The sequence below is a fragment of the Aythya marila genome (genome assembly GCF_965140915.1).
Source record: "Aythya marila genome assembly, chromosome: 13".
In the NCBI taxonomy this organism is placed as follows: Eukaryota; Metazoa; Chordata; class Aves; order Anseriformes; family Anatidae; genus Aythya; species Aythya marila.
Window position 1 is genome coordinate 7681882 of NC_139054.1, and position 23885 is coordinate 7705766.

The 23885-nt window shown below is 40.6% G+C and overlaps 1 protein-coding gene across 1 annotated transcript; it reads right to left on the minus strand.

The window, feature by feature from the left end:
• Positions 1 to 4052: 4052 nt before the first annotated feature.
• Positions 4053 to 23361, minus strand: HPRT1 (hypoxanthine phosphoribosyltransferase 1). The gene is made up of 9 exons (XM_082771176.1): positions 23217 to 23361; positions 21184 to 21290; positions 19564 to 19747; positions 14171 to 14236; positions 13125 to 13142; positions 11112 to 11194; positions 8923 to 8969; positions 6801 to 6877; positions 4053 to 6160 (listed from the first exon to the last, which is right to left on the minus strand). The coding sequence occupies exons 1-9, from the start codon at positions 23241 to 23243 to the stop codon at positions 6113 to 6115; spliced, it is 657 nt and encodes a 218-aa protein (XP_082627302.1). The 5' UTR covers positions 23244 to 23361; the 3' UTR covers positions 4053 to 6112.
• Between the last annotated feature and the right edge of the window lie 524 nt (positions 23362 to 23885).

Sequence of the window (23885 nt, forward strand, 5' to 3'; positions counted from 1 at the left end):
CTGCCGGGGTGGTGGGGAAGGGGCTGGGGATGCTCCCGGTGGCGGTGACGGTGGCTCCCAGCGGTGCTTCGGGAGCCCCTGGCTGCTCTGCGCTGGGAGCCTCGGGATGGTGCTGGTTGTGGATGCGGACAGCCCAGGGCAAGGGGCTGGGGGAGCCCCTGTGATTTTCTTCCTCTTGATGTAAAAGTTTGTCTTCCAGGTGTTCGCAGGTCGACGTGAGGCTACAGCTGAGCACAACCCGCTTGCTGGTGAGCCCCAGAAGCGCTTGCAGAGCGTCATCAGCTGAGGCAACGAGGCCCTCGTCCCACCGCAGGCAGCTCAGGTACAGGTGTGCGGACACGCCGTGGTGCAGCAGCACGCTCAGCAGCTCCTCTGTTTGCACTGGGCAAAGCGAGATGTAGGATTTTTAAAACATGAACTCTGCTGCAGCAGGACCATCTGTGACCACTGCTAAGGAAAAGCTTTTGGGTTTCCTTACTGGTTTTGGTGGGATTTTACAAGCAAGCTGAGAGGCTGCAGCTCCTTGTGGTAGGTAAATCTATGCAGCACGTCGCACCTCTGTGTGGCCGCTGGGTTTAGGAGGCAGATGCTAGAGAAGCTCATTAATCACACGCCTCTACGCCAGTCTCTTTAATTTCCCCCAGACCGAAACCCTCCCACGCAGTCAGGGTGAGGGTACTCAGTACCAGGTACTGCCATTAGAGAGGCAGCATGGTGGGAGCCAAATGAGGTGTTGCAGATTCCTGTAAACACTGAAAAAGCAACCCGAAAAGCCACCTTATCTACCTTCAGCGTTTTCCTGCTCACCTCCTTTGATGCAAAAGGAATTTTGGCAGAGGTTAGCAGCTCATTGTGGTATCCAGTATTATCTTGCTTTCCTTGCACTTCTTGCCCACCCACCTCATCTGCTTTTCCTCATCTTTCCTCCAGCGTGCTTTGAGCCAGGACTGGCTTCAGTACGTGTTTGTGCAGTGCCTTGCACAACAGCAACTCCCAGTGCTAAATGTTAATAAGTTCAGGTCTTGCTCTTTGCACCATGAGGGAGGAAATGCTTTGTGTGTCTCCTTTATCAAGAGTAACTGACTAAGGTGATGCTAACCATGTACACAGTGTATGTCACGCAGTGGGAAGTATCCAGTACCTGTGATTCAAAGGCACAAGAAGGACAAAATCTCGGGTTAAATTAAACAAGAAAGGTCCCAAGCACCTGGCAAACCAAGCCCTGCTCACCTGCTCTGCGGTGAGGTTGCTGAAGCAGGCGTGCAACAAGCAGAGCAAACGATGGCTCTGGTGCCCTGATGACTCAGGGGCTCTTGGCAACAAGCTCACCAAATGGAAGACAAATGCTATTTCCAATCCATTCATTTCTGAAGCAAAGTATAACACTACACTGCTCGCTGGAATTTCTCACGTAAAATCATCCTTATGTTCTCTTCAAGTAACAGACTACTGACGGTTACTCAAAATACAATTCACATTGAGCACACATTCATTTATAAACTGCAGAGCGGGAGTTCTCACGGCTTATGCTTGATGAGAGGAAACAGTTTCCTCATACTGAAAAAATTTATCTGAGTGTGCCCAACTGCTAGGAAATAAGTGAAGGCAAGGAGGAGACTAGGTTGTATGGCAGACAGACACAGCTGCCACAAGCAAAGTGGTTTTTTTTTGGTGGTTATTCCTTTACTAGAAAGCACAATCTGGTTTTCTAATTGCAAGCATAACGAGCTTACACTGAAACGTGTATTTCTGCTGCAGTTTATCTTCTCTGCTTGGTGTGTCGCAGTTTGTGAATGGAAGAGAAAATGGGCAAGGCATTTAAGGGAAAGGAGCTGTACACGTACACACAGACACCCCGCCCCACCTCCCCCTCACCATAAGATTGGTTTTATCACATCCCAGCTCCTCCGGTAGGCAGCAGCCAAAGGAACAAGCAGCATCAGCATCACTGCTCGGACCCTTCCCGGACCTGGCGGCCACCCCGATGGCAGAGCAGGTGAGGCAGTGCCAGCACCCAGCTGCACCAGTACCCAGGAACCCCATTCCCAGGGAGAAGGGTGTTAGCCCTCAGCACCGCAGGGGAATCCAGCCGACACCTGGTGCTCATGCAGACACCACACCAGGGCTCGCGGCCACTTTCCCTGCTGGGTCCCAGGGCTCAGGGAGCAAACCCAGAGCCACACCAGCATCAGCAGCCTCAGGTGAGGCAGGGGTGGAACCAGTGCAATAGGCTTTCTTTGCTGCCATGCATAGCAAAATATTGTGGGAGAACTAAGCTCTAAATTAAGTTTCTAGAAACAAGACACCCCCAATAATCATGTTAGATAAATACCTGCCTCGTTTTACTCACCGTAACAGGCCTGCCTCTCCTAGCGGCTCTGTAATCATTTTCACCTTCTGTTTCCATCCACCAGTTGGTGTTTTAAGAGCAGAACAGATGGGAGGGAAGTGTTTTCAGAAGTAGCACTTGCAGCCATTCAAATATACCCCCTTCCCCTCCCCAGACCTTGCACCAGCTTTTATCACCTGGCAGTTGCTACTGTGGACCCTTTCTAGAGGCCGAACTCACTGCCAAGGCCATGCTGAACCTTCGTGCTTTTTTTGCCCTGGCCTCTTCACTTTGTGTCTGCACAGATAACCTGCTGGGGACTGGCACGTTACAGAGTTAAGCTACTGTTTCCCCATCAGAATAGTTACTGAACTAAAGCTGCTTGCAAAAATTAAAAATTTCAAGCGCTCAAATGCTACAAGAAGAAAAAAAAACATACCATGACATCTCATCTGCTATAAGGTACTCGTATACAGGTGAGATCTGATCTTGCAAGGTGCAACCTGAATGGGAATTAAAACCAGTCGGACACAGCAAAAGCAGTCCTTTAATGTAACCAGCTCCCCGTATGTAGTGCCAGGTCTTCACTGCTGGATCAAGGCATGCTTGACAGGATTTCCAGAGCGTAATAGACAACGGGACACCACCAACACACCATCAGCCACGACATACGTTTACAAGGCAATGTAAAGATCCTCATTTGTCTACATTTTCCACAATGGGATTTCTCTTTAACCCAAAACAACCCGCCCAAAAGCGAACTGTCAGCACAGTTTGCATAAAAACCTTTTTCCCACATCTCCAAGCTCTGCCTCGAGTCCCTTAGATTTGGATCTGTGCAAATGTACAGCAAGGAGGATGAATGCTCTGACCAAAGCTACACACTTCGGTGCCGCGTCAGTCAGCGTTAATGGTCTGTGACGGACTAGAATCAAAACATGCAGAAATTCCAGATGCCACAGGGTAAAACAGTATATTAAAGCCTATAAATAATCAAAATTACTTTTCCAGTGTACATTTGTGATTCATAAAATGTGGAACTATAATGAGCTTCAAATACCACATAAATATTCAAATACAAGATTTTCTCCGTGCTTTCATAATGTTTTAACAATATACGTCTGGGCTGCAAAAAGCTTGCATTTAACTTGCAAAGGTATGACCAAAACCCCAGTCTTTTAACCAAAATTACTGAATAAGAAGTAACAATTGCATTTTCAACTTTTTTTTTCATGTGAAAATTCATCTTCATGTAGTACAGAGACATTTTCTGTAAAAGGCTGCAACAGGTTAGGACTATTCTAGCAAGGGCAGGAGAGGGGGATATTTCTTTTCCGAATAATCTTCATAGGCAATAATAAAAGCTGTTGAATAAGGAAACCCTCTGGGGTGACAGTATTTTTTTTTTTTTCTGGAGTATCTAACTTTTCTATCAGACACAGCCAATGTTGTTAGAAGACAATCCTGTATCCTGCAGTCTCACTCCTGTGGTTAGTGTGGCTCAAGAGGTCCCACTGGAATATCTTGCCAGCGTTCAAGCTGTGACTACGCCATCTGCAAGTTCATGCAGTTTGAACCCTTACCCCAAAAGGCTGGTAGTTTCCCTCGTCCAGTTATGTTTTGGAAGATAAACCCCTTGTTATGACTAACTCAACCTCTCCTGCTTTTCCCAAATCACAGCATTTGAATTGGTCTTAACCAAGATAGGAAAACTTACAGGACAAACTCACGTAAGGGTTTAGTCTTAAAAGATATTGAACATCATCAATTCTTACCGTTTCACATGTGAATAGGTACATTTATGCCACCTCTCTGGTGTAATGTGTAGATGACATCAATCAATTTTGAAATCCACTGTGAAGTAGGAACTATTAAGAAGGCAGGAGAAAACAGTACTTTTTTATAATTAGACCTTAAGTTCAACCCCACCTAATGAAAACTTAATGGATGTAAGAATTCTTAAGTGGATTTATATTTTTCTGTGTTGCTTTTGTGCTTCCTCTTCTTAGACATGCACCATATATTTTCCAGAAGGGATTCCCAGGTACAGCGCAGGTTGATAAGCATACACACAAACATTGAGAAATACAGTCTTTGTAGTGCTTTCAGAAAAGCTCTTTGGAACATTAACCTTAACCTGGATCATTGCAGAAGTATAGTATAATCACAACCAGTGTTATCATATTTGTTAATGAGAACTTTGAGTTACAAATACAAATTTACATCTCCAACACATCACGGTCATTTGGTCTCAATTACATCATGTAAATTATTCATATTTCAGGTCTGCTGCAAACTACTACAGTTGTAACTGAATACACCATGGAGAGAGAATGATGTGCAGTACTTGGAAAAGTACAAAAGCACAACCCAAACTTCAAAACCAGAAAACATCTTAAAAACAGGCTGTCAAAAAAAACAGGCTGTCGTTATGTATTAAGCACTGACCAGCATTGAATCCTAGCACGCAGTGGAAGAACCCACGTGCAGAAGTACAGGTACTGTGTAAGCTAAGGGATGGAACACCATGGCAGAAGGAAAATGTGCAAGGTGGGCTGCCGTGTTTAGAATTAAACTCAGCATGAACAAGATGTTAATAAAACAAACCCAAAAGATTACTTACAAAATGGTTGTGTTCCCTCCCACCCCTGTATATTATTTAAATGAACATATTCTTCACTCTTCATTTTTGCCAAAACAGAACACGAGACACTACTTAGTGCATTTTCTCTGAAATCCAGTTTGGTTATAGAATATGCAAGTATTTCGATAGCTTTCCCTCGGGCCTTTATCATCTCTTGTAGATGGCACAATACTGACTAAAGGCTCTACAAAGATAACAAATGTAGAGTCTGCCTTCACTGTCAGAAACACTTATGAAAAATATTACTAAGAAAATTTCAAGAGCACTTTAATATACAGAATGAGTGGCATAGATGTATGGGGCTTATTTTAAAGAGACAGCCTTTATTTAAAGTACTTTGTTTTGTAGATCTTATAAAGTAAACATTACAATACTTTTTCAAAAATATATTATAATTGTTTAAATTTAAAAGGCAATTTCACTGTCTGATGGGTATTTTTAAAGAAAAAAATCCAAAAGAAATGAACAGCTCAACTTAAACTAGATTTTAAACATTCTGCTTTGTCATTCCATCTCCTTTTAGCTCAAAAAATAAAAAAATTTAAAAAAAGATTTTTTTTACCCGGACTTTTACAGTGATAAGGCAACTCCAGGAGACTTGAATCAGCTCCTTGGAGATTACAGATACTGTAACTGGCTGCTCCTCATGTTTTATAACACCCAAAGGTGCAACTATCCATTAATCACAATCACATTTGTGCATGAAAATATAAAACTTAAATTACAGATTTTAAAAATATTACTAATAGACTTCCCTATCATAAAGTGTTTTACATTTACAGTACTTGAACTATTTCAGTTCTGGGTTGATGAGGTTTAAGCAATTTACCACTGCAAGAGTTAGACTCCGGAGCTCACAAACAGCACAACCCAACCAGGGGCAGCAATAGTCGGTAGAGTCATAGTGCAAATCAAAATAAGGAGTGCAGAATTGCACTAATTGTTTACATTTCTAAAATATAAATGAACAAGACAAGATTTGTATATTGTACATGCAATAAGTTATAGTAAGCATATGACAATGGGGGTGGATAATTCTACAATTTTAGCTGGTGTACCAGAGTTGAAGCCTGTGAAAGATAGGACTCAGTAAACAAAACATTTCAAAGCTCTGCTATCAGAGCACTTGAACTATGCTTTCATGCTTTGTATTTCTGCTTCCCCGTCTCACTGATCACACAGATATGCTGAAACAAAACAAAATAAAAAGCTCCTGTTAGAAAGTCATGTAGGATGATGTTTACAGATGTATTCAATAATGCACTTCTGAAAAAAATAAAAGCATGCTATACACATTTCAGTACCGAAGAGCATTGAAGTTTTTCTGCATAAACAATATCACAGCTTCTTTTTTTTTTTTTGTCTACAGATCTCAACACTGGACTTCCTCTCTCTCCTACCCAATGTCTGTTATAAGGTTAGTGAGACCCAGATGAAAAATTAATAATGACCTAGCATAAAATGCAAACATCTCAACATCCAAGGTCTCTCCTCTCTAATTTTGATGTAACTAAGGAAATGCACTTATTTCTTGCAGATGTATCTGGTAAGATAAGAAACTTCATACAAACTGCCACATTATTTCAAAGCTGACAGGAGATGCGTAGCCTCCATTCTGCATGAAGCAAAACAAAAGTTAGTTTCATATGAGCTCCGAAACACTGTTGTGCTGGTCTAGCCTTTGCTCTCGTCGTTGCATCACTAACGGAACAGGCTTGCACATGAGCTGTGATTAACACAGAGAAGAAAGAGTGATGCAAGGAGACTTCCCTTCCTTCCTCCTCCCTAGTTTTAAATGGACAAAAACATACGGGAAAAGTTACTTACATTCAAATCTCTGAAGTATTCATTGTAATCTAGGGCGTATCCCACAACAAATTTGTCTGGCACTTCAAATCCAACAACTGAAAAAGAACGTAAGTCATCAGTGTGTTAGAAAAGAACATCCTAGAGTTCACTAGATCTTTTTACAGAGAGAATCTAGAATTTTATAGACATATAAGCATAATATTTCATTTCTTCCATTCAAGTATCCCGAGATAAATATTCCATCTAGTTAATGTTCTAACTTTATTTGTTGATTTAATTCAACTAAAACAAAATGAAATAGATTTACTTACTGGTTCCCAAGCAGTAGCATTTTATTTTGTTGTCACCCTCACAGTATCATTCAAAAGGCGGCACCTGTGTGAGTGCGCCCTCACCTTGGGCACGGCTATAAGTAAGGTCACCTCTGGGATAACGAGCAGGTAGGTTCAGCTCTGAGCTCCCTCAAAACTACAGATGTGCCAGTCCAACAGGGCTCTTTGTGAAGAGCTGGGAGAGTAAGCATGGAACACATCAACACCGGGAGGAACCGGAGTTACTGCAGGGGAACCGGTCCTTTGTCTCTGAGGCAGTGCCCAAACAAAACTCACTCCCCTCTGGCTGCTCGTGGACAACAACCTGGTGTACCAGGACATACTCTGACTGCGGGACAGCTCTGCAGAGCAGCACGCTGTAAGTGCCAAGCCCTTGGTATAGAGAATAGTGAAGACCACAAGGTAAAAGGCGCTCTCTTATTTATGGTGTCACTTGCACTTTTCAGAAGCCGGCGGTTTTTTGTTGTTGTGTTTTGTTTCAGTTTTTTTCCCATAGAAGCTGCCTAAAAAAAACGCATCAGCTGTTCCATAGATTGTCCAAGTGGACATGGCTCTAGCAGGACAGTCCTTGGATAGTCAAGAAGTATCAGTCCAAGCCATCCACACACACTGTAAGACAACCTAGGGACGTTTCCAGAAGGCTTTCTCCTCTCATGCTAAAAATGAAAGACTCCCGAGCTGTGCTGTTTCTCTCTCCCTGGTTACAGCGAGGCTCAGTAACGAAAAAAACGGAGATAAATCACACAATTCCAGTGAAAGACTGTGTACGCTTCTGGAAAAAATAAGGCAATGTTTAGAGTCTACTTGGCCTCATGATACAAGGGTAGAAGGCAGGCCCAAGCACTACTGCTGCGTTGTCTCTTGCCTTCAGAGCTCACGGGTTCTGCACTGAACAGGTCGTCTCTGGACAGATGGCAAAACAAGTCATCTGCTGCAAGATGCTCAGAAAGGCAGACTGTTAACCCAGCTAAACCCATAATAAGATCTCAGGAAAGAGAGGCATCCTGGAGTGAGGAAAACACCTGAATTAAGCTTTCAAGGCACTGAGAAATTTCAATTTAAGAATACTGTGCAAACTTGGAAAGGAGGGGGAAGAGGATGCAATTCTGTTAAACTCACTTCACTTCCATTGTGAAAGCACACAGTCCACATGAACAGGAAATCAACCTCTGGCACAGGGATAGCACACGTGGCCCTTTCCAAGCCAAGAGGGGCTATCACTGACACCCCCGTGTGCTTTGGATGCTATTCCTTCCTTTACGGTCTTGGGACAGACAAGAAGACATGACAGGAGTAATCCAGATGCTTAAACAAGATTGGGTTTGTGCTATTTTGAACATCTTACCACTGTAAACTTTGATCAGATCTGTTACCCTGTGTGGTCCCATTACATTTCTGGGGACATCCGAGTGGCGCTGGGTGGCTATGTTTAGGGACCTGGAACACTCCCCAAAGTGTCAAAGATGAATCCAGCAGATTCTGCTGACCAAACCATTTGATTAACATGCAAGCTAGGAGAATTTCCATATGAAGAGGGATTAACTTGGACCAAAATATCAAAGTTTCCTTTTTGTATAATAAAATGCCACAAAAAGTTAAGAAAAAAAGGACTAGACCAAATCTGTATTAACTCTGTCAAAATACATTCCAAATATTTAAACTTCCCAAATAAGAGCAAAATAAATCAAAAAACATTCATGAAAACTTACTTGGAACACCCTTGGACTTTGACCAAATAGTACACAATACATCAACATATATACAACATATTTTTAAAAACTGATAATGGGTGTCAAAAAGTCACTTACAGTCTGGCCGATATCCCACGCTTCGAGGAGTTCTTTTTACCAACAAACTGTCAAATAAAAACAATGTAAAACTGAAACATGGAAAAACACCAGGTTCAATTATATGAAACAGTTACGAAGATTAGCTGAATTCCACTTCAGTGAGACTACATGTGCATAATTGACAGCATAACTATATACATTTTAAACATATTATTCATTTGCAGGTGCAGCTGATCACATAGACAAACTCATAACTTCCTAGAATCATGAATGGTTTACAGCCTAAGGGATAAACAAAATGTTTGCAGGAAAGAGGCTGTAAGATATTTTACTGGAAGGATTTTCATTGCCAGAAGTGACTTAATTAGGTTTTATGTGTTTTTAGAAACCTCATGTGCAATCGGTTTAGCTCGCAGGTAAAGAGGTGACAACTTGGGATCTAGCCAGACCAGCTGAGTTCTTTTCAAAAGCATTAGTGTTATGAAGCAAAAGTTCAGCTGGTTAAATGTAACCTCAATTGCACTTGTGCAACATGTCCTCAGCTGTTTTTCCACTGGTAGTACTAATTACCTCCATACAGAAAATGTAATTGGTTTTGATGATCATAAGCTGATATAAACCAGCTCCACTTTCACAGAATTAATAGTCAGAGGTGTAAAAAGCACAGACATACAGAGTTGCAGGTACTGTAGCAGAATGAAATACCTTGCTAGTTTAATTTGACTCACTCATTATTCAGTTGCGCACTTTTAGAAGATGACCCCATCATCCTGACATTTCTCTGTCTTTAGACATTCAGTTTCTGAAACTTCTAGTTGAGAGTCTTAATTTGAGTATTGGCATAAGACTTGATCAAACCAACCCAAAATCACATTAGCATTAATTCACATCTCCCTGCTACAACTGCTTAATTGTCAGAGAGAAAGAAAACAAAATTAAGAAAAGAAAGGCAAGTGAACTATCTAAGAGCATGACACTTAAAACTATCCAGCATGATCACGTTTTGCATGCTCAGGTCTTTGGCAGACCCAAACTGCAACAGGTTTAAACAATTCGAAGCTAGGCTTTGTTCATACTGTATTCTACTTGTGATGTACACTGTAGCGTTAAGGTACTATTCAGTGACAAATATTTAAAATCTGGTACATTTAAGCAGGCCACAGAGAAAAAAAAACAAAAACCTCACCTTCAGCAGGTCATCCCCACATTATCATCAAGAAGAGCTGCTCTAGTACATCTAACAACTGCCTTGACATTGTTATGGCAACACAACTGATTAGATTTTACACGCAGCTCTGGTTTATCTCTAATCCCCAGCAATCATTATGCTTTTATTGTAAAATACACAATCACAGCATAGGAGCGTAAAAGATGCAATTTAAAAAGAAGTAGGAGGAATGTTGATATTGGTTAATATTACCCTCAACATTTCTTATTAATTGTAAGTTATTTAATTAGAAAATATTTCATAACTAACTGATTAAAGATGCAACTAAGTAGAAAAGCCTAAAAGAGCATATGGCTGGGTGACTCACAGAATGACCTCTGAGGCTCAGCTACACTATATACTCTATATAAACGGTAATGTTTAGTGCAAACTAATTTAATTCTACAATTAAAGCTGGCAGACCAAAGGTCTCCATTGCACAGATACACCACTGAAAAAAAATGAAGTTGCAAACAGAAACACATTCAGATACTGTACGTCCATAGATGTCAACCACTGACTTTTTTTTTAAATCCCAATCTCTAGTAAAAGTTTATATTCATGAACTAAATTTGTGTTGAAAATACCCCTGCCACCTTGAGAGGTTGTTGTTTTTTTTTTTATGCCCAAAATATTTAAATTCTTCCATATACTTTTAAACCTAAGTTAAAGATCAGTGGTAAAACCCCATAAATATTACTAGAATATAAGGCAACACATGTACTGAACAGGCACAAGCTATCCCTTTCTGATGCACTGATATTTTTCAAGCAATAGGATTGGAAAGAAGAGCATTTCTGTTAGCCTTAATGAACGTATGCTCCCACAACAAGCAGAAGTTGAGTTTAAACAAATACTGAACTCCATCATACATGACTCCTGTAGAAATGTTCCTTCCTGTTTCTCTTCTATGGGAATATATTCTATATTATCTTTTTATTTCACTGTGTGTCATTCTGAAGTTGAAATACAGCACAAATAATCACATTTAGAAGTTTACCTGGCTACTTTCACCATCTTTGGATTGTACTGCTTGAGTAGAGACAGCAATGTTTTCATTGTTTTACCAGTATCAATTATATCCTGAAAATAAAAGTGTCATGTAAGTGAGAATATTCAAAATTTCAGAGTAGCATTTTCAAGTTTTTACTGCAGAAATTGCTCATCCGTAATAGCACAAAAGTATGACAAAATAATGTTCATAATCAAATACAGGTGATACATAACGCTATATTGTGCTTAAGCAATTATGCTCAATAAAGTAATCACAACAGTCAAAACTGTGGATAACTACTACTTTGAAAGCAGTTACTGAACTATGACCTTCTAGGCTTCCTCTGAAGCGTTTATGGCTTGTGTTCCTTGTAGCTATTTGACAAACATTGTTTAATTCCAGTATTATAAATGTAACATTAGTCTTGCAGTTGAACTCAGAGAGAGATGTATACAACAGAAAGAAAATAAGAAGGGAAAATATTCAGAACAATCCATCAATGCAATTACAGGAAAAAGAAGTGCAACTTATATTACAGACCCAAAAAGATCCAAAGACAAAGAAGCTGCACTGGCAATATCTGGGTGCAGTTCTAAAGTTTCTATTTATATACACTAAAATGATGTTTGACACACCATTTTAATCCCATCCCCTGCACAGAAAGGGATGGGATTCTTTTCTTCTTTTTTGTTTGTTTGTTTTTATACATCAAAGGGATTCTGTATGGAAAACCTAAGTGCTTTGGTGCCTATAATAATGGTTTTTGGTTTTGTTTGTTTGTTTGTTTGTTTTCCCCCACTGTTTGACAGTTAAAATGGTGATTGGTCAAAGGGTTCATATTTGACAATGTATAATTATATATAAGGCACAATATAAGGCACTGGAGAGATGATTCACTGAACAGATGAGAAACTAACCTACTTAGCTGCCTGGGACTTTGAAGACATACATTCATCTGAAATGGAGCAGATACATAATTAAATGCATCTGCCTATCTGAAGCAAATACACTTCAAAGGACGCCAGCGGTCACACAGATGACTGCTGTATACATACTAGTTTGGTAGGAGTTTTAGAACTGAACTAAAACAGTTTAGTTCAAAAGTGTTTCCTGTGGAATAATATAACCTTCTCAAATTAAAAAAAGACGTACATAAAAAAACACATTTAATGACAGAAGGAAACATCCTTTCATTTGGTGGCTGAATCAGTTGCCATAGCTTATGAACAAAGCCATTTCCACTATTTGGAGTCTGAAGACATTATTACTTCTATACAATCATTTTTCCTGTTTAGTACTTCTGCTTTGCCATCCTCAAGTTAGCGATCTTATTCTAGATCATCCTTTGTAAAAGTCATACTTACTGAATGTAAGCAACATCGTTCATCAAAGAGGTATGGAAGCAAGATTTAAGCAACAGTACCTACTAGGAAATCAGATTGAAGTGTATTGTACCTCGTATCAAAGAACCATGACAAGATAGAGAAATGGGAATTAAGCATTATCAAAATGCAAATTAGGAATCAACATTCTCCATGTCTCTAAAGAAACTGTACACAGAGATGTTTGCCTTAGCTCTGTTTTCCCATGTATTTTAGGATATTCCTCCTAGGAACTCCTTTCTACCCCTCCAGTTTAATTTCCTAGTTTGCTGTTATAAATTCAGAACAATAACACACTTAGTACCACTTTGCTCAGGCTACTTCTTAATAAGATTATTTTTTTTTAAAAAAGACATTTAAGAATTGACAGAATCACAGAAAACTGAAATCAAATGCAAAGAGCAAGCAATTTTACACAGATATTTTCCTTGTTAAATTTGGTATAGTTGAATGCTATGCGAGAATTCAAAACACAGGTCATTTCAAATTCAGAGACCACTTGCATAATTCAGGCCTAGAGTCAGAAACTAAAAACCTTGAAACTAGGAACTGTAGGATTTCTGACTTAAAACCAACTTCTGTTTGAGGTCTTTTGCCAGTCACACGTTAGAACTTCAAAGTGAAACATAATACTTACTTCTACAATTAAAACATTCTGGTGGAAAGAAAAAAAAAAAAAAGAAGAATCAATTAGCATTTAAAGAATACAGCATTTCTTACATATATTGTCTTCTATAACTTAATAATTTATTTTTCAATGCAGTTAAATATTTGTACCATGATTTATGTATGTTAGGACATGTAACAGTGAATACTATTTAGTTAACATTTCTGATGCTCTAATGACAATTAGTTGACAATGAGACTTGCCTCAACAACTCATGCTGAGTACAAAGTGGCCTTTAAATTCTTATAATGCAGAGAATGTCATGCTATAAAGTTAGGTACTGTTTTGTACACACCTACATCACTTACACTGAAATGGGACAGAGACTGTTTAAGTGTAATCAGAAGGGGAAAGCCATGTGTTCTGACAGAACAAGAGGCATCCATGTTTCACCCACAGATATCTAGCTCAATGATCTCTACACAGCCACTGAAGAAAAGCAGATTCCCAATTTACATTCTCTGCATTTCCATCTCTTCATTGCCTGTAACAGGACCCTTATTTCCTAACCTGCAAGTTACATGTCTAGACAGTACCAACTCCGTTCACTATTGCAATGAAACACCAACACAGTGAATAAGTAACGCTACTCTCTTTTAAAGGTACTTTGTTAACAACAACCAAGACAAGACTATTCTTAGGCAATGTAGAAAAACAAATCTAACACTTCCTTATACTGAAGACAGTGAATATACACACATATGTTATGAAAATCATAATGCTTCATAAAATATGCTTCATAATGCTTCATAAAGATGGCTCTGGTGGGGCTTATGTACCCCACCACTCTACAATGGTGAATATTTTAAATGAAACATTAGTTTTCTTTTTTTTTTTTCCTTTCTAAAACTCTAATTATTTGGTTCTTTGGTGGAGTTTATTATTATTATTATTATTTTTTTGTTTGTTTTTTTTAGGATTGTTTTTTTTTGGGGGGAAGGGGTTGCTTTAAACTCTGCCATACCTTTAAAAATACTTTTTTTAGTAAGTGCCATACTTTTAAAAATGTGCCATACCTTTCCAGTCAAGGTTGAAAGGTCATCCCCACCAATGACTTTTATATCTCCAGTTGACTGATCATTCTAGTAAGAAAGAGCAGGGTAAGCATTAGTATCACCAGAATTAAAGTAATTTTTCTTCTAATAAATATCAAAACTGCAAAGTACATAACCCACAAATACCAAGGCTTTCAGAAACATTGCACCAGCAACATCTATTAACTAAGAAATTATAAGTAATCAAACTGAAAGATGGTATTTCAGATAAAAGATTGTTTGAAAAAATATTTACATAAATACAGTCACCACTTCTCATCTGTGACCATTACATATACACACGTGTATATAAAAAAATATTATTTCCTACATATTCATTAAAGGTATGGAAAACAAGAAAAAAAAAGTTTCCAAGCTGTATGCTGCTATATAGCTGGTAATTTACATTTTAAACTTTGATGCCTTAGAAAGCCTTACTCTGAATAAAAATAAGCAATCATAACAACAATGAAATAGCCAGCAAACAAGGCACAGATTAAGAACAAGAAATATAAGCTATAAGAATAGCCAGAAAAGCTTGGGTTTGCCTATTTTACAAATAGTGATAAATTACTCATGGTGGTAATTAAACAGCGACACAGCTACACAATCCTATCACTAAAGTACAGCATTTTGCTTTAGTAAAACTAGGCTTTGATGTAAGCATCAGTGAACTGTTTGTTATACAAGAAAGTTAAAAACAACTCCTGGGGTACCTCCAGATCTCTGCAGTTTATTTAAAGTCATTCAGCTGACTTTAAACCTTGACATTGTCTCATAGTTCTTATTAATTGTGCTATACTCATTACTGTGCTACTTACAGATGATGTCATTATCCTACAAGTTAATCATTTATTTGAAGGGTCATACCACTTTTCAAACTTCATTCTCACAGCTCTTTACTTCATATCTTCCCTTTAGAAAACCTTTATTATTTTGCCGCTTCAGTCTGAAGCCCAACCTTACTGCATGACCATGCAGACAAGCAGCAAAAGAGCAGTTCCTTCCCCACGCCCCAAAATGGCAGATACAATAGAGAGGAGACCACAGGGGAACAGACAGCCACATACAGCTTCCTGTTTTCTCTGACACACATATTCATACTGTACAAGTTGTAGACAAAAAGTAGAAGTGTTATCACACAAAAAAGGGGTAAATGGTTTAGAGAGAAACACACACTGAGCACACCATAAGTAACACTCGGATTACAGTAAAGAGAAAATGTATTAAAATCCCTTGGACAGTGACGTCAATGCTCTAGGATAAAGAAGTGCTGACAGCTCTAGGTATGTAAAAGCAGATAACGAGACTAACAGATACTTTCTATTTTAGATTCCCATGACAAAACACTAAAAAAAAAAGGCAAGCACAAAGCAGAAAAAGTGCCTTTACAGTTTTACCCCATGTTTTAAGGAAAACTATAGTGAACAGAACCAATACCACTGTGTTGAAAAAGTACAAAAATAGGATGTCCAAAATGTCTGCTGCTTGACCCAGTAAATAGCAGACTGCTACTGAATGCCAGAGATACTGGTTAGATTAATCACGAAAATGGGATTCAGTTAAGCACCATGTTTATAATGCTGAGGGGCATTTCCTGTTTCATCATATCTTAAAATTATCTTAAATGACAGCTTTAAGCTTTTCCTTGTTCATGTTGCAGGATTCTCTCTTACCTATTCCTACACTAAGAAGAATTTCATCCTTTTTCCATGGAAGGATGTAAAAAGCACCATTTCTTACAGAAGGAAGATGGAGAAAGATGTTACAGATATTTGTTCCATTAAAACAACACGCGCAGATGATAGACCAGTCCTCTCAGTACATGCATGCAGATCAGTTTCCTGGTGATCTCTCTGGCTACAAAGCAACACGCTATAATCAAACAATAACAACACAGAACTACAGATCACTACAGAACCTTGTGGGTTATGCATACTCAAGTATACTGATCAGCAGAGAAAAACAATCTAACCAACAAAATCTGCCCTTCTCCTTCCCACCAAGCACCCTACAAATTGCTACATTTTTTAACACAAAACATAAACCTTCACTGGCATATAAACCTACATTCCTATGCAGGTACTGAGTTTCTGAGCAATTAAAGGATCAAAAATGGTTAACGAATTTCCAACACTGGTTTTAACCAGATTTCCGTTGGAAAGAACTTTGTTTAATAATTAAGCAACACTTTAATTATCTTCAGGAGCATTATTTCTGATTTCAGTACTGGTAAGACTTTAATGCTTTGTGATTTAACACATTAGAGATTTACTGTTTAGATCTGTTTTCACTGCCTCATTGTCATTGCTGGAAAATAATAACGCGCTGCAAGATCGTAACCCCTGACAAGGCATTTTAAGTTCCTCATGGTATTTGCTATAAGGCTCAGTTAACAGGAGATCTTTCAGAATACTGTCTCAACCAGCCTAACTAGATTTTGCCTTAAAGCTGCAGTACTCCTCCGAAAAGCCCGATTTTCCTGAGTGACAATGCAACACGTCCATTGTCTTTTGGCTGCCCTTTGTGACTACATAAGCAACTTTTGCTTAACTCTAACTTTACATGCAGGAAACTGGTGAAAAGCCATTCTTCTAGGACAAGAAAAACAAACTATTTGTCAAGAATACAGAGATCTGGTTCTGTTCACAAACACTATCTTTCAATTTCTTAACGGCTTGCCAGATCATTAAAACTCATTTGTAAGGACTCCGAAAGCAGGAATTATAAGCAACATTTAATCACAGCTTCATCATCTCAGTATTCTTAGAGAATTATTTTTGGGTGCAATCATAGTATGAACTTTGCATTATGAAACAAATAACCCAACCCATAAGCTTGAAAATATTAAATGATCAATTTCAAATAGGAATAGAACATCAATCGCATCAATTTTAGAACCATTATACGAGTTCAGCTGCTTTGTTTATGCAACGATGGTATTTTTAACATCTTTTACCCAGGCTGTAAAGGCAGGCAGCGTGATCTAGTAATTGCATCCAAAAACAATCACAAGAGAGCTAGCTCTACTTTCAACTGTCCATTATGGTTTGTGATGGTTTTCCCATCACTAAGAATGCTGACTCCTCCATTTAGTAAAGCACGAATGAAAACTACAGAGCAGATTTAACATTCCAGCACCATTAATAATGGAAAACTAAGTGAATCAATTACACGCATGTTTGTGTTAGGACAGTCTTACCCAGTCTATCAAGTTATGCAATCTAAAGAACGTAAGTCTGGATATTAATAACTACCTAAGAGAGTTGACAGAAATGAAATGCTCGTAATAATCTGCTAGCGGGGCCATCAAGTAACTGGAGCTCCTCGGTCATATAGAACAAGAAAACATTCCTTTACAGAATTGGCTGACAAAACCAAAACCCTGAAGCCAACACCTCATGGAACACATTCTGCTTACACTCCTTTCTGTGTACATTTCTCCGCTTTTCTCTTTGTTTACTCCTTCTTACTGCAAAAAGAGAATTAAAACTTCCATAATTATTTTGCTGTTCAGTTTCCTATTAATATAAAAGCACTACAGTTTGGGGGGGCGGTGTAAAAAATAAAAGCAGCAGAACCAATACATGCCTAATGCATAAAGATGAACAATGAAAACATGCTGTACAATAAGCCTTGCTTTGCAATGTAGTATTTTTTCCAGGTGTTTCACAACACTTATCCCATAGTTTCTTCCTAATTACTTGGAAGGTGGAGAGAGCAAAAGGGTGTAGTCCTTTATATTTTAAATAAATCAACAAAGTTATTGGATGTGTTCCTTGAAGAAAGCAGAAAATACAAATTTCCTCGCCAAAAAAGGTGGGAGTTATTTCCTATTCTTTCAAATACTATCCTCTAATAGAGGCATTCACCTTTCTGTTGTGGCTTTTACAGACAGCGTATGTGGGCACGTAGTGGCTTTGTGGTTGAATGGACTGGTAGAGGGAGCCTGACTCTTTTGTGGGGAGCAGAAAGAAAGTGTGTCAAGCAGCTCTCCCCTTGCAAGATGTAACGAAAGGCTGGCATGTCCCTTTCTGCCTGGCCTTGCCTTCTCTTAAAAGAGTGCAGCTGAGTCACTGCAGCACGCTCTGCAGAAATGACGGTGGTTTCCAGGTAGCCCCAGGACATCACTGCACACACACCTCGGGAGCTGGCACAGCTCTTCTGCAAACAGGCCTGGCCAAACTCTGACTGGTCTGAGCTCTGCCACTCAATGAGGTGAAGTTTTTACAGATCGCTCAGCAGCAGCAGCACATTTTTGAAGCTCTTCTACAGTCCAACCTAAATCTGCAAGTACCCCTATCTCTGGTTTAATTAAATGAATACAGTTGAGTTTCCAACTTAGTAATCTATTTTTTTCTACTGCAGCAGGCACTCCTCCACAACCACGACAAGTAGCTTATACTACTGACTGGAAAACATGGTCATTGAGACACAGAACTAACAGCATGACCTTAAGAAGCAATTTATTTTGACACCATAAATTGAAATCAAAAAACTTAATTATTTCCACACTACAGGTGATCTTATGGAAGAAATCTAAATTACCCACAAATACTGTCTTGAAAACACGAGACTAGGCTGTTGCTGAGTCGGGAAGCATACAGTACTAACATACATCTGCTTCCTCCTTTGACCTGCACAATGTAATCTAATGCTTCCCTTATAAAAATCTTACAGAGAACCTCATGCTCCATTTCCCTGTAAAGTTAAATACTTGTGTTCAAAATGAAAATAAATTCTTTTCCAAAAGCATAAAGCCAAGGCAACCTAGACCTAGGCTTTAAAAGGTAGCACCATATTCAGTGGCCGCTAACCATAAATCTGTTTTTCTGAATCTAGTATTTCCTCAAGACCAAATGCAATTCATTTCATACACTGTTCAGTTGAGCCAAACAAAAGATGAGGTAGGGAACCCAACTATAACCATGCTCGCAGTTTTCAAGTCTTCCTATCTGGTGAGTGATGTCTAAGCCAAATGAAAATTCCTAGAATTAAGTTTTTGTAATAAGATTTGTAGGACTATCCTCTGTATTATTCTAGAACCACGGTTTTAGAGGAGGGACAGGGGGCAGAGAGGAAGTTGTTTAAGAAGTAAAGGACATGGAAAGGGTCTCTTTGCTCTGGATTTTACTGGGCTGAGGAGATAAAGTCTGAAAGAAACCAGATCAAATAAGACAGACAAAGAACAAGTTAGCTTGTGACCGCTGTTTTCCTCTTAATTGTCTTAACTATTTGCATAAAATTAGCACAATTTGGGCAGTACTTAGGCAAAACTTTTGCAATATTTAGTGACAATACTCAATCATCCCTGTTGTTAAGTTGAAGTTAGTCAAATTTACAGAAAAATTGCACGGTATTGCAGAGATACTTACACAGTAACTCTTCAACCTAATGAAGTCTACAGTCATGGGGATTGATTTGTCACTGTTTCTGTTCAGTGCTTTGATGTAGTCTAATAAATCAGCAAAAAATTTATAGCCACCCTTGAGTACACAGAGAGCTACAATGTGATGTCCTCCCATGCCCTTCATAATTTCTCGTGCCAGTCTCTCTGTCCTATACAAAATAAAAAAAAAAAAAAAAAGAGAGAGAGTTAGCTGTTGTAACACATTTAGTTTGCTTACTATGGCAGCAGTATTTTGTATTGCAAACAACAACAGCAAACACATGCGAACTCAGAAGCATATTTTGCTCGGAAATATTTGCCTACCACTTCAGTCACTTTAACCCACTATTGGTCAACAAAGTTTTGCTTTCCAAGGTTAATCTAACAGTAACACTGCCAAACTTCTTTGTTTTCATACATCATACTCAGCCAAAGCAAATCTGAACACCCTGAATTGTTTTACCGTCAGATAAGAGACATAAGGGTGTTTTCTTCTTCTAAAGATAGGTTCAGCTTCCATGCAAAGAGCAAAATAAATCAGCACAACCAAAAAGACAGCAAGAAAACTCTCAAATTATCAACTATAGCTTTATGTTTTGCTGAATAAATTTGTCCTGACTGCAAAATATAATGCCAATAAAGCAGAGCAAGAGAACACTGAACAGTTTTTCAGTGATCATTGTTTCTAAATTTATCTTGCAATTTATTTCAGAAAGCATGGTATGTATTTACAGTGTAGCAGCTGACAGCAGGTTTCTCAGAGAACGCCTGCCATCTTAAACTTTACATCAGCTACTTAATGACCTGTACTTTGTCCAATTTTTTCCTATATAGGGTCTTTCAGTGTAAAGTTAAAAAACATTTTATTATAAATACTGTAATAATCTGATCAAACAGCACCATGCAAAATCTAGAAGCATTCCTATTCACAAAATCTACTCAGAACCACTTTTCATTGGTTCTGTGTCTCCAGCAACTCCTCCACTGAATTTGCTCATTCTGTTAAAAGGAATTAGGCAAGTATCAAACACAAAGTAAAACAAAAACACCTTATAAGTTCATGTACCCATTTCTCATCACGAGATAAAACTTCCAGAGAAAATCACACATTTCAGCAACCACAAGTGACAGATTGGTATTGGCAAAGGCTAATGTCTTTCGCAGACAGTAGGGGAAAATCGGGTGTTAGTTATCTACCACATGAACATGAAAAAGTCTTATCATAATGTGATTAATAATCTACTTTTATTAACATCCTAAAGATATTTGAGAGACTATAACTGTTTTTAGATTGAACTAGCACAAATAGTGTGTTCTAATTACTTTAAGTAAAACATCAAAGAAACACTGTAAAGAAAGTCACAGACTGCTACGTACCACAAATTTCTTTGAGAATTGACAAATTTCCAAAAAATAGCGTAACTGCAAACGTACAAACTCTTTGAAGCCAAACAAGAAACAGTTAATTAACATGTGTATTTCTTAGTCTCTAATTAAATGTAATCTGTTTAGACAGTCACCAGGCAGCAAAACTATCACTGGAAGATTGTTTTTTCCAGTGTCATGGAATCAGCTGGAGCAGTGTGCTGTCTGAAGTCAAACAAACCTGTCCATGATGAGCCCATGAGGAATATAGACTTTTTCCAAATCATCTGCATAATGTTTAGGTATGCAGAACAAGTCCAGGTCGTAACCTTGTTCATCATCGCCAATCTGAAAAGGAAATAAGGTGAGATTTCTACAAAGTCTTATAGAAAGCCTGTAGTGAGAAACTGCCAATCCTTTGCTTTACTCAATGAACTACCAAATCCATTACACTCGTTGGGATCACCTTATTTTCCTTCTGAACAGAGCACAAAGTGGAAGCTTGCAGAACCCACAGTTCACAAGAGTTGTCTGAAATGCTACATGAGCTGTCGCTCAGCACGATGTGGAGGGGAAATGATTTCAAGCCCTAACAACATTTCCCCCCATTGGAGAGCGGGGAAAATGAAATTACTACACCTCAAATAATCTTATTTCATTTAAAAATAAATAAATAAACAAGAATCAAGCAGCTTTCAGCTTTTCAGCATCTCTGATTTCAGCAGTGTAATGCAAAACCTGCCTTTGCAACTAAGCAAGCAGACCTTGTAACAGGGACATCTTCCAAATCTCCACAACACCGAATCACAACAAAACACACGAGCCAGCTGTCAATTCAAGACAAGACAGCTACGTTAATGGGACAAGTTATGTGCCTATGAAACAAGCCTTCTCTGACCATGATCTGGAAACAGTGGAGGTTCAAGATCTTCAGAATCAGAAATTAAAGCCCTGCTTCAGCAACCTGTTCCGCACGGGCAGATTCTCCACATGAAACAGCTTGCAACATTAGCAGGAGTGTATTAATTAGGACAAGGGGTTTGCCTATGTACGTAATTATACAACCACTGCTGCGGTTCGGGGCATATTGTCACAAAAGCACCAAGAAAAACTCCCTGAAATTTAGCCCCACTGCCACTTGAAAATGACAGTATGTTTTGAATCGCTTCACTTGTTGGTTATGCAGCTGAAGGCTGCTCAGTGTAAAAAGAAGTTTGTAGGGAACACCGAAGCCTGCTGCTGGCAGCGCAGCAGGGCAGGCATGGTAAGCATCCACCTCAGCTCCACTGCCCGTGCAGGTCACTCTTCTATTTCAGTGCCCAAGGAAGCACTTACCTTGCCTGTGATCAGCCAGCTGTTTACATGTTTTTTGGTTGCGCAAGCAGTAATGAGGATTTCGGCCGGGAGCCAGGCCTGCCCTCCCAGCCACAGCAGCCCCTGCACAGCCCGTGCTCGCAGCAGGCCAGGCACCAAGCCCGTGATCTGCTGCGTGTCAGGAGCTGGGTCCCTCTCAGCAGCTACGGAAATTTCCTACGGTTCAGCCCCATAATTACATCTAGCACATCCACTAAGCCTTGCAGGTTACGTTTGGTACGGAGCGGGCTGTTCGGTGGGTTTTACAGATGGATTTTTAGCGAGAAAGTAAAGGCACAGCCTGACGGCAGGCATGGCCGTGGGCCGCGAGGCGCCACATGCGTGTCACGCTACCGCTGTCGCTCACGGCACCCGGGGCTGGGTTTAAAAAAAATAATAATAAAAAAAGGATTCTTAGCAGAGCACAGTGATGATGAAAAATACACCCTCAGCGGGTTCTTCCTCCAAAAGGCATCCCAGTTCGGGTTTTAGTACACGGAGCATGATCTCCTGAGCGCGCTCTGAGGAGCAACAGGAATAGGAAGTTGTGCCACGCCGGGTCGGTGCCTGGTGGAAGTTATTTCTGGTGGAAGTTATTTCTGGGCGCTTTCTGAGGCGGCACCCCCGGCTCTCCCAACTGCGAGCCGCCCAAGCAGCGCCCCGGCACTGCCAACACCTCGCCCTGTGGCAGGACACCGGGCAGGAGGCGAGACCGAGCCGGCAGCCGAGGAGGGGCGCTGGGGGCCGGGCAGGGCCGTGCAGGGCAGCGGGAGCTCCGAGCTCCTCAAGGTGACTCCACGCGGGGCGCCCCACGGGGACGGGCGGCCCCCGCCGGCTCCCCGCAGCCGCCTCCCCCCTCCCCGTTCCCGCACGCCGGGGCCCAGCGGGAGGCCGAGGAGGCAGCGCCGGGCCCGCACTCACCACGATGCAGGGGCTGGGGGTCGCCATGGCGCGGCCCGCCGGGGCCGGGGCCGGAGCCGGGGCCGGAGCCGGGGCCGGGGCCGGTGCGGCTGCGGGCGGCGAGGAGCGGCGGGGAGCGGGGAGGCGCCGCGCCCCGCAGCGGCCCCGGCGCCGCCTTCCGCGCTCCCCGCCCTCAACATGGCCGCGGCGCCGCCGCCCGCTCCGCCCCGGGGCCCGGTCCCTGTGAGGAGCCCCCCGGCCGGCGGGCAAGGCCCCCTCCTGCTGCCGGCCTACGGGAGCGGGGAACCCACAGACCCTGGGTTTAGGGTTTGGGCGGTGGTGGCGGCGTTTGCACCGAGAAAAGGGACGGGGACACGTGTGGGAAGGGGTCCCCTGCAGCCCGTCGCCTCGGGGTGGGTAGGGGAGGTTCCTCACTGAACGCAGCTCCGTGGGATGGAGGGGGAGGCTGAGCGAGGTCTCCAGGTGCTGCTGCCTTTAACTGCCTGGAGAAAAATTGATCTTGAAGTCAAATTATAAGAATGGAAATGCCTGGATAGCTCCACTGATCTCATATGGGAAGGAAAAAAATAGTAACAAAAGTGTCATTTTTTTCTGTAGGTCTGGAATGAAGGGCAATGCAGCAGTGCACACAGAAATTCATGGTTTCTACTATTCTAGCTTAAGCAACAT

Excerpts from the sequence above, each read along its gene's own strand:
- HPRT1 (XM_082771176.1), bottom strand. The coding sequence starts at position 23,243 with ATGGCGACCCCCAGCCCCTGCATCGTG. Across the intron at positions 19,748-21,183 it reads CATGGGCTCATCATGGACAG|GACAGAGAGACTGGCACGAG; the intron begins GTTTGTTTGACT and ends TATTTTGTATAG. Across the intron at positions 8,970-11,111 it reads AAGATGGTGAAAGTAGCCAG|TTTGTTGGTAAAAAGAACTC; the intron begins GTAAACTTCTAA and ends TTTATTTGACAG.